This window comes from Primulina huaijiensis, chromosome 15 (genome assembly GCF_012295235.1).
Source record: "Primulina huaijiensis isolate GDHJ02 chromosome 15, ASM1229523v2, whole genome shotgun sequence".
NCBI classification, from domain to species: Eukaryota; Viridiplantae; Streptophyta; class Magnoliopsida; order Lamiales; family Gesneriaceae; genus Primulina; species Primulina huaijiensis.
In genome coordinates, this window is record NC_133320.1 from 23481285 (window position 1) to 23494929 (window position 13645).

The following is a 13645-nucleotide window of genomic DNA, read 5'->3' on the forward strand; positions in this document are numbered from 1 at the left end:
CCCCATATTTTATTTTCCGGTCCATTTGAGTTGATCCAGTCCGTAAGCATTCAAAAATTAATTTTGGATTTTTAACAAATTGTCCAGCTTGAAACTAGGGGTATTTTATTTTTTAACATTGATCAATTATTTTTTGAAAAAAACGATCAAATACATTTCACCAAGATAATTTTACAAAATTTTCGTAATAAGATGTAGAATAGGAGCTTCAAGGGGTAGAGGGGAAGGATGATAAAATGCTTGAACCGTCTAGTTGAACGGTTCGATGGATTGAGCTTTTTTTATAACATAAATCGATTTGATCATCGGTCTAGTTATGAAAATAATGATTGGACATATTCGTAAATAAATTTGGAAACCTTTCATAGATTGCTAATGTTTTTTGTTTTTGGTTCCCTCTTTTAGGCTAGGATGAGAGTGGACCCAAAATGAAGGCTTCTTTTATAGTGGGATTTCATTCAAAATAATGTACTTTATTGGACAATTTGCTATGTGTGGGTAGATAAACAATCAATTATAGGGTCCAATTTTATTTTGAAATGATTGAGGGCTCTCTCCCCTTTTTTCACTACATTTATCAAGTACATCTACCATTCCATATTCAAACATTGTTTTTTTTTTTTTTTTTGGTGTTTATAAAAAAAATCTTAACATATATTCGTGTTGAAATGCTAAAACCTAATGTTTTTCTTCATCCTTATAAGTTATAAGATCAAATCGAGTTCCTGATATATCTTCGAATGGTTAAAATTCACAATCATGTACCAAAATCGTAATTGATAATAATAAAAAAAAAAGTAAACCTTTTTAAATCGTATGTCTGATCAAGTGTGATGTTGCATCGAGACTTTTAAAAGAAATAACTATTGCTGAGAAAAATAAGATAAGATAAAACATTAAGCATTGCATCAATATTACTAATGTACTTTTCATTGGATCCGAAACATTTATTATATAGAACGAATGATCTTATTTTATATTACAACCCGTAAGGTTGTGTTTGAATCGATGGATTTAGATTTGTTGGATGATTTCAAAATGATTAATTTGGAGAGTTAATATAAATTTCAAACAATAAAATATAATTAAAGAAGCAATAGAGATTTCAAATCCTTAATTTTAATTTTGAGCTAAACAAATACAAAGAATCTGATACATGAATTTGACATGGAATCCACTCAAATCATTCCATCCATATGCAAGCTAAAAGATTCGAGACTTGGAACGAACTACAAGCATATAATATGTGGAATGCTTGGAGCTTCCAAAGTTGATTTGTATGTGATTATGAAGAATAATTAGTGAACACCTTGATATTAAGACACCATTATTTGACTTAATGTGGATGCGAAACCGATAGTGCACGTGTGCCGTTGATTTCCTGATTATTTTTATTTGATTCATACGAGCTTTGTCAACTTGATGAGATTTACTCGTGATTTTTTTTTTTATAATTATTATATGAAAAAAGTAGAATATTGATTAAATAATCGGTTGTCCACTTGTAATTCTTCGATTTATTATTAGATTTATTAAAAAAGTTTCGATTTTATTTTTTTTGGGAATTTAAAGTCTCGTATTTCATGCTATTTATTTGTTATATTGTATCCAAATAAATATTTAAAAAATTGTGGAATATATATGTGTGATAATAAGTATCTTTATCGAGACATTATGGCTGCGTTTGATTGGAGGATAAAATAAACTAATGATTAATATGTAAATGATAAAGAAAATTATTGTCGTAAAAATGTAATATATGATGTAAAATAATATTATGTGTGGTAAAATTTTAAGTGTATGATAGTTTTGAATTTTTTATTGAAAGGACAAAATTGCCTCTTTCTTCTTTTTTTCTTCTTCCACTCCGGTGTCGGCGGTCCGGCAGCCGAGGTGGCGGCGACGGCGGTACGGCGAGGTGGTGGCGGCGGCGGTGCGACGGAGGTCCGGCGGTCCGACGAGGTGACGGCGGCAGTCCGGCAGCCGAGGTGGTACAACAGCGGTGAAGGAGGAATGGTAAAATTGGAAAAAGAGTAGGAATAGAGGAAGGATTAATAATCCTACAGAAGAAGGAGATATTATTTAATCACACGTAATACAATCTAATCATTTATAGGAGGGATTGAGTTGGTTAAATAAAAATCATACCAAACACAGGATAAAGTGTGATAAAATAATCTATCTTACTTAATCATCCAAACCAAACACAGTCTATGTCTCTCTCGGACTGAGAAAGGACCCGCCACACATGGGAAAGAATTTTTGTCTCAATAATGGAATGATTATTTATTCCTATTAAATTTTTTGCCTAGAAATTATTATTTATTCTAAATAACTATCTCAAACAAACATGAAAAGACAAGCCCATGAGTAAAAAGACAGATATTGAATTATTTTTATTTTTATTTTTTGTCACCTCCTTTTTAAATTTGTTTTTTTATAAAAAAAAATTTGACCAACTTTCTTCATTGTTTGATAAAAAACTAAAGGGTGCAGACATATACGCGCTTTATGTCTGTTTGTTAGGATTAATTATTTATTATTATTCCAAAAATTATAAGAATAGATTTCTTGTGAGACGATCTCACGAATCTTTATCTGTGAGATGTGTCAACCCTACCGATATTCACAATAAAAAGTAATACTCTTAGTATTAAAAGTAATACTTTTTCATGGATGACCCAAATAAGAGATATGTCTCACAAAATACGATGAGTGATACCGTGTCACACAAGTTTTTGCCAAATTATAATTATGAACTGAGGCGGAATTTTATTTTATATATATATATACACTCGTCACACTACTATTAACCAGAATGAAATTCTCGAGAATTATAAATAATTTTATGGAAGATTGAACTTCTCCGAGTCCATACAAATCCAATGGTTTTTCTACATGAGAGAAGTTCTCCCAATTTAGAATAGAAGAAGCCTCCAAGTACAAAGCCTGTGAACTTGAAACCATGGTCGACGAACGACAATAACAAGCCAACGTGACGTCGTTTTGCCGTATTATAAGGAGTATTTTATTTTACCCGTACACACATTAAATTAAAACAAAAGAAGATTTTACTTACATTAACAATGATGCTTATAAACACGATAATTAATGTAAAAAATAACATCGATTAAAATGATTATGTTTCATATTAAAAATAATTCTAATTTCTCGACGTACCATGAAATATGTGTTTAACTCGTGGGATGCGATGATAATACAAATAATTTTTTAACTTCAATTACCGTAAATTTAAACAAACATAAGATAAATAAAGATTTTTTTTAAAGGAAGATAAATAAAGATATTGAACCTTATCTTTCACACTAATTAATAATCATATCATGTTATATAATGTAACCACAGATAGGGCAAAGTTGCGTAATACATAATCAAAATTTAATTGGATTTTTGTTTTGAAGGGACCTGTTTATACTTTATGTCGGTTACCAGTTACCACTTATCATGTATTCTCAAAACAAAAATGGTATTGAACTCTAAAAAAATGGGGTTTTTTTTTTAAAATAATTTAAAATTAAAAAATTATTTCAAAAGTAATTTAAAAAAAAGGTTGGACGCAAATACCTCAATCCGTGCTTTGTAAGCGCGGACGCTGCTAACGTGGAACAGCGTCCGTGCTTAGAGAGCACGGAGCCGCGCCACGGTGGAGCGTCCTACGTGGACCAGCGTCCGCGCTCTGGTCCATGTATGCAGGGTCCGTGGATTAACTACCCTAGAAGACACCAAAATATTCAATTCCATAATTACTCTTCTTATTCTACTAAAAACTTCCTCAAGTCACTCTATATTTTACATATAAAAAAATCTAAACAAAACTCTCATTTTAAATCGAACAACTCTTCTAAATTAAAAATAATTTCATGTTAATTCTTTAATATTATTTGTTGAAATTAAAAATAATAATAACATCTTTTACTGGATTAAAAATCTTAAACTCCAAATTCATGAAATTTGAAATAATTCAAAGTTTATTTAAAAATCCAAACAATATAGCCACTCACACCATTACCAATTTGTTATTTTCATAAAAAAGTTGCATTCAACGATGTTGATTATAGACAAAAATTTGTGTGAGACGGTCTTACGGATCGTATTTTGTGAGACAGATATCTCATTTGGGTCATCCATGAAAAAATATTACTTTTATTCTAAGAACATTACTTTTTATTGTGAATATCGGTAGGGTTGACCCGTCTCACATATAAAGATTCGTGAAACCGTCTCACAATAGATAAAGTGTACGTATTATTCGATAGATCTAGGCTACACAAGAGCCTATGTCTCAAGATTGAAAACTTAATGCTGCTTTCGAGTGCTCTCAAACTCAACCATATTCGAAGAACCAAAAAAAAACCATATTCAAGGAATAACAAATCAAACTGTTCATTCTTCGACTGTTTTGGTTGGGGGAACGAAAATTTTTCCACGTAGCTTATAAATAAAATTGTAAAAAAAATCGAAACGGGCGCCGATGCCCTAAGGCCCTCCCCACTTGATAGAGATTGTACATAGAGAGATAAGAGCACACAAACGCTTGCACTTCCACCTCTTCGTCTTCCTTTCCTCTCTCTAATTCCTTTCCCTTTTCCAGAAATATGCTCTTGAAATTAACCATGCAAATTGCTGCATTGTCGTAAAATGAACTGGTGGTGCGGTGTTCCCGGCCATTTCCAGCGGTTATGAATTCTAACGCTACCGTCGTTGACCCAACAGCTCCTCCGCCGCCACAGGCTCCGCGGTCCTCTTTCAGCTGTGACCGCCATCCTGATGAGCAGTTCTCCGGATTCTGTCCGTCTTGCCTCTGCGAGCGGCTTACCACATTAGATAAGTCTTCCCCCAACACTCCCTCGTCTTCTCGCCGCCCATCATCCGCTTCGGCAGCCGCCGCAGCTGCCATTAAATCGTTATTCTCATCTTCATCTTCGAAACCCATCGCTAACACTAACTCTCTCCCACCGCCAGTCCCTCCTAAGCCTTCCAAACCCACCTCATTTCTGTCTGAATTGCGACGTACGAAGTCATTTTCAGCTACCAAGAATGAAGCTATTGGCCAGTTCTGCGAGCCCCAGAGAAAATCTTGTGACGTCAGGGTGAGAAACTCGAGCACTCTCTGCTCTCTTTTTGCTCTCGAAGTCGATAACAAGGGTACTGCTAAGAAACCCTCCGCTCCATCGTCTCAAAACCGCCCAGAGTATAGCCAGAATTCTAGAAATTACGAGTCTTGTGTTGCCAATAAGCCCGTTTTTGTCGAAACTGAAAATGAGGACGAATTTAAAGACGCAGAAAATATAGAAGCTCCCTTGGTGGATGATGATGGTGGTGGAGATGAAATAACTCCAGTCCTAGACTCCCATCTGGAGAATCTGATAAATGACAGCAAAACGGAGGCGAATAATGCTGGTGTAATCGAAGCAGAAGTTTTTAATACGAATAATTTGAAGCTTACGAAGGTCCACATAGATCTTGATGCCCGAGAGAAGAAGAGTTCTGGCGGAGGATTTTGGGCAGCTGCCTCGGTTTTCAGCAAGAAATGGCACAACTGGAGGCGGAAGCAGAAAGTTAAAAAGCAGAATAATGGAGAAAACCCAGGTGCATTACCCGTGGATAAACCAATCTCAAGGCAGTACCCGGAAACTCAGTCAGAGGTGGCCGATTACGGGTTTGGGAGGAGGTCTTGCGACACGGAGCCTGGGTTTTCGCTTGATGTTGGAAGGATCAGCTTCGACGATCCAAGATATTCGTTTGATGAGCCTCGAGCCTCTTGGGACGGGCATTTGATTGGTAGGACTTTTCCAAGAATTGCACCAATGATTTCTGTAATCGAGGATTCCCCAGTCACACATGTCACGCGGTCGGATATGCAAATTCCAGTGGAAGAGCCGACAACAATGCCAATAAACATTACTGATGAGAATGAAGTTGTGCCTGGAGGGTCGGCACAGACAAGAGAGTATTACTCAGATTCTTCTTCGAGGAGAAGGAAGAGTCTCGATAGGTCTAGCTCAATGAGGAACGCAGAAGCTTCCGTGACTGCAGATATTGACACTAAGGTGTGGCCCACATCTGCAGATTCCGTTCACAGGCCGAAATTATTGGTGAGGGAGAGTTTGAGGGATTCAATTTTGAATTCTTCGAGGGACGATGTTTCTGAGACTTTTGAGCTGCGTAATGGGTTTAAGGATGGTTTAAAAAATAGGGAACGAAAGGAGTCCAAAAAGTCTAGGAGTTGGAGTTGGAGGATATGGGGATTCATATACCGGCTTGGTAATGGAAACAAATTTGAACTTGAGCCTAGGTATGGTGGAATAAACAGCTTGGAGAGGTCATTTTCAGCGTCTTGGGAGGAGTTGAATCGGAGAGGGAACGGGGAGGGCCAGGAGGCCATGGGCGGATTGAATAGAAAGGCGTTTAGGAGCAATAGTAGTGTGAGCTGGAGAAACTCCAATCACTTTGGCGGATCATTTGGGAGCTTGAGGAAACCAAATCTTGAAACAAACGGAAGTGGGAATAAGTGGAGAGACGAGTTCGTACTGGAAAAGGATAGGAGTGCAAGATATTCTCCTAACCATATTAATAACGGACCATTGAGGTTTTACTTGACGCCCATCAGAAGTGGGCGAAGAGGTATAATCAAGCCCACTAACTCGCACTCGATCTCAAGAAGCGTGCTTCGTTTGACCGACTCAAGGTCTTCCATAGTTTAGTTCTTTCGATTTAGGTCTGTATATCTTTGCTGCATTTGTTGTGTGACTACATATACCACCTGGATTCTTGTTGCCTGAAGAGCATTGTCATCAGGATGGTATATTATAAGTATTTTTAATAATGAGAAAATCCCTTGTTTATCTGTTTCTGAGTGATAGAATCGTGATTCTTTAATGCCTGCATATTATCTTCATGATTTATCCCGTTATTATTCTGCCACTATATGCAACTGATAAATATTTGATGTCCGGAAGCTCTCACACACTTTATTGGATCTTGCCTTGAATTTTCCTTTCCATTTGGAAACTGTTTCAAATTTAGTCACAGTTTCTCTGCTATCCCAGCTCTCTTTGACTCGTAAAAGGCGAAATATAGGGGATAGGAACTAACACCATCATCACGTTGAGTACCACAACAGATCCAGTTCGAGCTCAAATTTTTTTAAACATGATATCCCATATGAATTATGAATTCAAAAAACCTGAAGCGGGTAAATTTAAGTTTTTAACCAATTTACTCCATTATTGTGATTTCGGCCTCTCTTTACTTTTATGTTGACAGTATTTCCGAAAGTGATGATTGTTTATTAGTCAGCAATGATTGCTTGTGCTGTTGTTAGTCTCTGTCAATGAAACAAAGCTAAGTGGATCATCCACCAATAAAGCGGAACTGGAAAACAATAATTCGGTCTTTGAAAAATACTGAAAATGGGCAGAGTAGTCTGTCACACTTTGATAACGTGACTTGGCTCAAAGAGAGTCCCCTGAGGTTTTGTTGGTGTGTGTCACAGAAAAAAAAACTATACGAGACTCGAGCTTGATCAAGGTACCACTTGCCATCTTGAACTGAAACTCAAATAACAGCTTGAGTAGCCCGATTTGGCCAAAACCGGGAATTGAGCTCTAATATATCTTCGGCCATATTAGCAGCTACTGGCACGTGCTCGACTTTGGTTGCACCCACCCATAGCTAAAGTCAGTTTTTTCGTTTTTTAATGTCACCTGAAGATAACCTCAGTTACGCTAGATTAACCACGTGAAAACGATAGTAGACCAACATGTGTAAGAATATTGGGTGTGAGATTAAAGTGTGGAGTAATGTATAGAAAGGAGAGTTTGTATCCTCGGAATGTGAATACGGATAGAGAAAAGGAACCTGAGATGTTTGACTGGGAAAAGTAAAATGAAGAAATTAAAGCTTGATAAAGTTTTTTCTTTTGTCCATCAGTATTTGAAGATTCCTGGATTAGTGTTTTACGATCGAGTTTTATATTTTTGGTTATGAGATTAACACATGTAAAAGCTCCAAAGTGGATGAAATTATTGAGATTACAAAAAAGGTGGCAAGAAAAACATCCCAACATGCTTAAAAAGGGAAGGGGGAAGAAAAGATAGAGGCTCGGAATCCAACAACATGCCAAACAATATAGACAATATTTGCCATTGTATAGTAGAGTAACTCAAGTCATAATTTAATATATAATAGTTAGCACTAGCTCAGCTTGCAAAATCTTTTCTAGATAGGCAGAAACTTCCGTAAGCAATATCAATTCTCTAATGCTGAAAAGCTCTATCCCACTCTCTAATGCTGAAAAGCTCTATCCCAAATAGTGGGAAGTCCGCAAGTACGTTGAGAAACAGGCAGAGTAATCCATCGTTAAAACTATAATGCAACTCTTTTAAGGGTTACGATCCTCTTATTCTAAAGAATGAGCTCTATCTTATTTTAGTAATATGCCTGGTCGAAGTATTTTCTTCTACTCCTATAATTAGTTAACTCCCTCAGACCTACCTAGTCGGTCCCTTGCACGAAGACCAGACAATTCGCGATATCAGGATAGCCATGAGAGGACAAACACGAAGACCAGATAATTCGCGATTAGGATAGCCATGAGAGGAGTGCCGTTAAAACAGCTAGAACTAGAAGAATAAGTGCATAACTGACAGAAAACGTAAGGTTCATCTATTTTCTTTTTTAAAAAAAACTTGTTGAGCAACGCAAAAACTATATTTAGATTCTACATAACTTTCAGGATCAATCCATCGTAATAAGAAATTTATTGTTGTAAGTCTGGTAAGTGAAGCATTTTAGGTAAGTTCTGAAAACTGTGTTCTTGAATAATAATCTATGCATAGATGGTTTATTTCAAGTTGTAGTAGATTAATACCAATTGGAGAAAAGCAGCTGATGATATGCTGGGAACAGTAAAAGATGCTACGAACGTAAAATCCAAAATAATAACACAATTTTGGGATATAAGATCTAAATGGATATGTTTATCCACCCCGGCAAGGTTTTGTAGATTTCTTCAAACCGGAAAGTGATCGTCCTGCTCCATTATCTGTTACGCTTTTCTTGCAACTTTCTTGTAAGTGTACCAGTTTGCAATCAACAGGTAAACAAAGAAATTGATGGAGCTGAGAATGGCTAGGAGCCAGTAAAAGTAGTCGAGACGACCTCTATTCAAGTTATCAGGGATCCAGCCGAGCCTGCCATGGCTAGTTGTCAATTTTGTCACGATTGTTACCAGCAACGTACTCAGATAGTTACCCAATGCATTAGTTGTGAGTGATAGCGCGGAGCACAAGCTTCTCATGGCATCAGGCGCTTGGTCGTAAAAGAACTCGAGTTGTCCGATAAATGTGAAAACTTCCGCACATCCAACAAGAAAGTACTGTGGGACTTGCCAAAAGATCGACATGGGAAGGGTCTCAAGATCATAGTAATTGTTTCTTCTAACATAATCAAGACGGACAACCTCGAGTATACCGGCAACAATCATTGCAAAAATGGAGATGACAAGCCCGATTCCCATTCTTTGGCGCTGCGTGAATCCCCTCTCATTTCCAGTGAATTTTCTTGCCTTTGGAATGATTAACCGGTCGTACACAAGAGTCCAGAATATGACACTTAACGTATCAAAAAGCGACAAGGAAGCTGATGGAATCTTGAAATTTGGGCCTATGTGTTGATCCATGGTGTTTCCTTGTAGAACAAACATTGTGCTCATTTGACTGTAGACAGTAGAGAAAACGATCCCAGAAGCCCAAATTGGGAGTAGGCGAATTACGGATTTAAACTCTTCAACCTGAGTCATCGTACAAAGTTTCCATGGTTGTCCTTTTCCTTTCGAATTATCGGTTTCAGTCTCCACTGCTGCCTTATCAAGGAACCTAATTTTCGATATGCTGCAGTTAGTGCCTCCATATTCAACATGTTGTTAATGTACTAATATCAAACGGTTCAATAATACTACCTGAACTTCTCGGTGTGCTCAAGTTTGCGGCTACCCTGAATGTCAGATTCCACATCGGCTGTCTCATAAAGAAGAGACTTATCCGAGGGAATATTTACGTGAATTTTTCTCAAGGATGCAACCAACACCTGAGCAATTCTAGTTAGGGGACTCCCTCCTGGTACTTGTAGCCGATACAAATGGCTTCCAAAGAAAAAAAATGCAACTGCAATGGCCATAGAAACTGCTGGAATCCCGAACCCCCAACTCCAGCCCACGTTCATTTGTATCCAAACCAAGAAAGATGAAGCTATAAGAGCACCAATATTAATCGACAGGTAAAACCAATTAAAGAAAGAACTCTTCCTCTTCTTTTCCTCTTCATCACTTTCATCAAATTGATCAGCACCGAAGGAGGAGACGCAGGGTTTGATTCCGCCAGTTCCAAGTGCAATCAAATATAGAGCCACAAAGAAGACTGCAGTTTGTGACGATGTAGGTTGGCAACCATTCTCACCACATTCTGGCTTTAGCCCATGAACTGAAGCTGATATCGTCAAAAGTGTCATTCCCTGTAACAAAAACAAAAAAAAACAGCTCATTGAATCAACATCAGATTTGGCCGACTAACAGAATCATGCTACTTGAGTAAAACCAGTTTGAAAATTTTACTATGATATAGAATATCAAAGGCACCATAAGATGAATAACATACAAAGACGTAGATCATAGAGAAAGTTGCAATGGTCCAGTATCTTCCAAGGTACGAATCAGCCAAGAAAGCACCGATAAGTGGAGTTATGTAGCAGGTTCCTGACCAATTTGTAACATTGTTCGACGCAGTCGCGTTCCCTTGGTTTAGCCGTAACTTCAGATAGTTTACCAAATTTGTGCCCATGCCATAGTACGCCAATCTCTCGCAGCTCTCAGTTACTGTTGAAAATACAAAATTTACCAATTATCATGCAACAAAAAATGGCACAACTTTAAAAAAGCACAATTAGAATAGAGACGAAAATCTCACAAAGAATGAACCGGCAAGCCTTCCAGTTCCCAGTTTTCTCCTTATCAGCTGGTCTTTTGTGGATATCCAAAGTCCCGTCATTTGTATTCACATGCTCTTCTCCCATGGCTGCAATCTTTTACACTTTACTCTGTACTGGCAATTACATCACATAGAATCTGTTAGAATCAGCCACCAAACAAATATAGAGCAAAACTCTACATAAGAAAAAGCATGGCTGACAAAATCATACGTCAATCGTCCATAGAGAGCGACAACTTTAATTTTTAATAACTATGTTCGAATAGAACATCATATCAATCTAGCTAGAGGAGTCTTAATTAAAAGGGAGAAACATAATACAATTCTTGATCATGAATCCTTGAACATGACAATTTAGTTGTCAATTATCTCAGTTTCTAAGTTACCACTGATTGTAAACTGATGTTTCTTCATAGAATTTCTAAGATTATACATACCTCTTTCAAATAAAAAAAGGACCTTTTGAAAAGTCCATGATATCTTACAAAAACTGCTGTATTAAATAACATATTTATGCATATAAAGGGATCCAGACGATCTGAAAGTAGGGCAGCACATTAAATTTAATAGTACGAGGATGTTTAAGACAAAAGTTAAACCCAAAGCTCTTGATACGGTCTAGATCCATTAAAATATTCATGGAATCTCATAATCAATCACCAATCTATGAAGAAAGCAAAATGGGAAGAGAAAAAGATAACTTTCAACAAAAAACAATGATAACAAATTCCTAGAACCCACCACGCAGATCTTTACACGGATTCAAACAGAAAAAAACCAAAGATTCTCAAGAAAAACAAAAACCCACAAACTTTCGGAAACAAACTTGAACCCTGATATCCCAAGAAGCGTATAAAAAGCGTAACATGCAGAAGACGACAAGTCTACAAAAAAAAGTTGCAACTTTTTAATAGAAAGTAACAAAATGATATAGTACCTTGATTATTATCAAGAAAGATTTGATCAAAACAGATGAGCAAATCTCTCAGAAATTTTAAACAGGGAAAGAGATTGCATGCGAGGAAAACCGGGACAAAGATGTTATCCGGTTCCCGCGTGTATTCATACACACACAGGAGATGCATCGTAGATTGGGAACTGTGCACAGTAATCGTAAATGTATCATCATTATGACAATATTAATTAATTAATTAATATACTGGTTAGCAGATTGTATTGATACTAGCAATTCTGCCACTCAACGAATCCCTAGAAGTGCGGGAAATTATTTCTGTTTTGCTAATATTAAAAGTTTCTCCCGCAACTCGTTCATGAAATCATGTTACACATTAATAATGTGACAAATATAAAGTTTTTAAATTATTTCATACGCTTATTTTCTAGCAATCGGGTAATTTAAAACTGGAAATTAAATTCAAAGAGTATTATCGACATTTTTAATCAAATAATAATAATTTTAATCGAGGTTGGGTCATTCTACGACAATTTATTTCACTCACTATATATATTTTCCATATAACAAGTTCAAATATTATTGTTTATGGATATCTCACCACCGCCGCCGCCGCCCCAACCATGAGATAACTTAACAAAATCGAAGATCACCTGTACGTCACAATTTGGTTTCTACCTAAAAAAAGAATGTAGACATAATAATTTAAAATACTGATAGTAATATATTATATTATTACAAAATTAGTACATAATTTTTAGGGAAATAAACAAATTCATCGAGATATTACATGATTTATACTATTATATAGAAAATGTACGTTGTTTTAGAAAATATCCAAGCATTTAGAAACTCGAAATAATAAAGAAGTTAGTACAGTAATGTAGGAAACATTTCATAATTTTAATTATAACTTGACTCAAATATCATAGTTATCATTATATTAAATTACAATTATCAGTAATACTTTTATAATTAATGGTAAGGAGTTGAATTTCATTACTTGATTATATAATTTAGTTTTTTTCCCCAAATTTTCCTTACAAAGGAGTAAACAAACATTTCAGTCTCGTAAGTTCGCTTTATATTGTTGGTTTTTAGTCTTAATTCGTTAGACTATTGACGTGACAACGAACATTTCAATAATTTTATGATACCATATTATCGTTTTTCTAGAGACGTAAAACTAAAAACAAACGAAAAACAAAGTTACGAGATAGATATTCATCGTTGACAAGTTAATTAAGTTATGAAAATGGAACAAACGACAACTTACAAGACCAATTGGAAATGTTATTGAGAAGGTAATGATATTGCTAAAGAGTTGTTCCAAATTAGTTTAGTTGTAATGATGAATTTTTAGACGAGTTTGTTGAGCATAGCATACCCAATTGCTGGCGCCGATTGTACTTTTTCTTAGCTTTCAAACTATATAAATTATTTTCCCCTTTTTTAAGATTTCATCGATCATATGTGACTCTGAGTGAGTGCTATCCCCCAACTATATTCGTTATCACCTCATATATATTATTAGATTTGGATTTAATTTGTTCTCTTCATCAACAAATATATATCTAAAAATCAGAAAGTTTCAGGGAAATTTTTAATTTGGTCTTTTATATTTGTCTATTTGCGATTTTGGTTTTTCTGCATTATCGATTTTTAGTTTTAGTCCGTAATATTTTTCTGTTGCAATTTTAATTATTTTTCGGACTTGGAGATGACG

General features: G+C 35.9%; 2 protein-coding genes across 5 annotated transcripts; one reads left to right on the forward strand and one right to left on the reverse strand.

The window, feature by feature from the left end:
* Window positions 1-4454: 4454 nt before the first annotated feature.
* Window positions 4455-7192, forward strand: LOC140960585 (protein OCTOPUS-like). Its single transcript, XM_073418897.1, has one exon. The coding sequence runs from the start codon at window positions 4701-4703 to the stop codon at window positions 6723-6725; it is 2025 nt and encodes a 674-aa protein (XP_073274998.1). The 5' UTR covers window positions 4455-4700; the 3' UTR covers window positions 6726-7192.
* Window positions 7193-8832: 1640 nt separating this feature from the next.
* On the reverse strand, window positions 8833-12204 carry LOC140960190 (protein NRT1/ PTR FAMILY 8.1-like). 4 transcript variants are annotated; one of them, XM_073418346.1, is made up of 5 exons: window positions 11944-12204; window positions 10986-11115; window positions 10677-10894; window positions 9983-10533; window positions 8833-9899 (listed from the first exon to the last, which is right to left on the reverse strand). In XM_073418346.1, exons 2-5 carry the CDS (start codon window positions 11089-11091, stop codon window positions 9071-9073), a joined length of 1704 nt encoding a protein of 567 aa, XP_073274447.1. In that variant the 5' UTR covers window positions 11092-11115; window positions 11944-12204; the 3' UTR covers window positions 8833-9070. The 4 variants fall into 4 exon arrangements, with proteins under 4 accessions (XP_073274447.1, XP_073274445.1, XP_073274446.1 ...); XM_073418344.1 differs by having other exon boundaries at window positions 10986-11120; XM_073418345.1 differs by lacking the exon at window positions 11944-12204 and adding an exon at window positions 11815-11888 and having other exon boundaries at window positions 10986-11120.
* Window positions 12205-13645: the final 1441 nt, after the last annotated feature.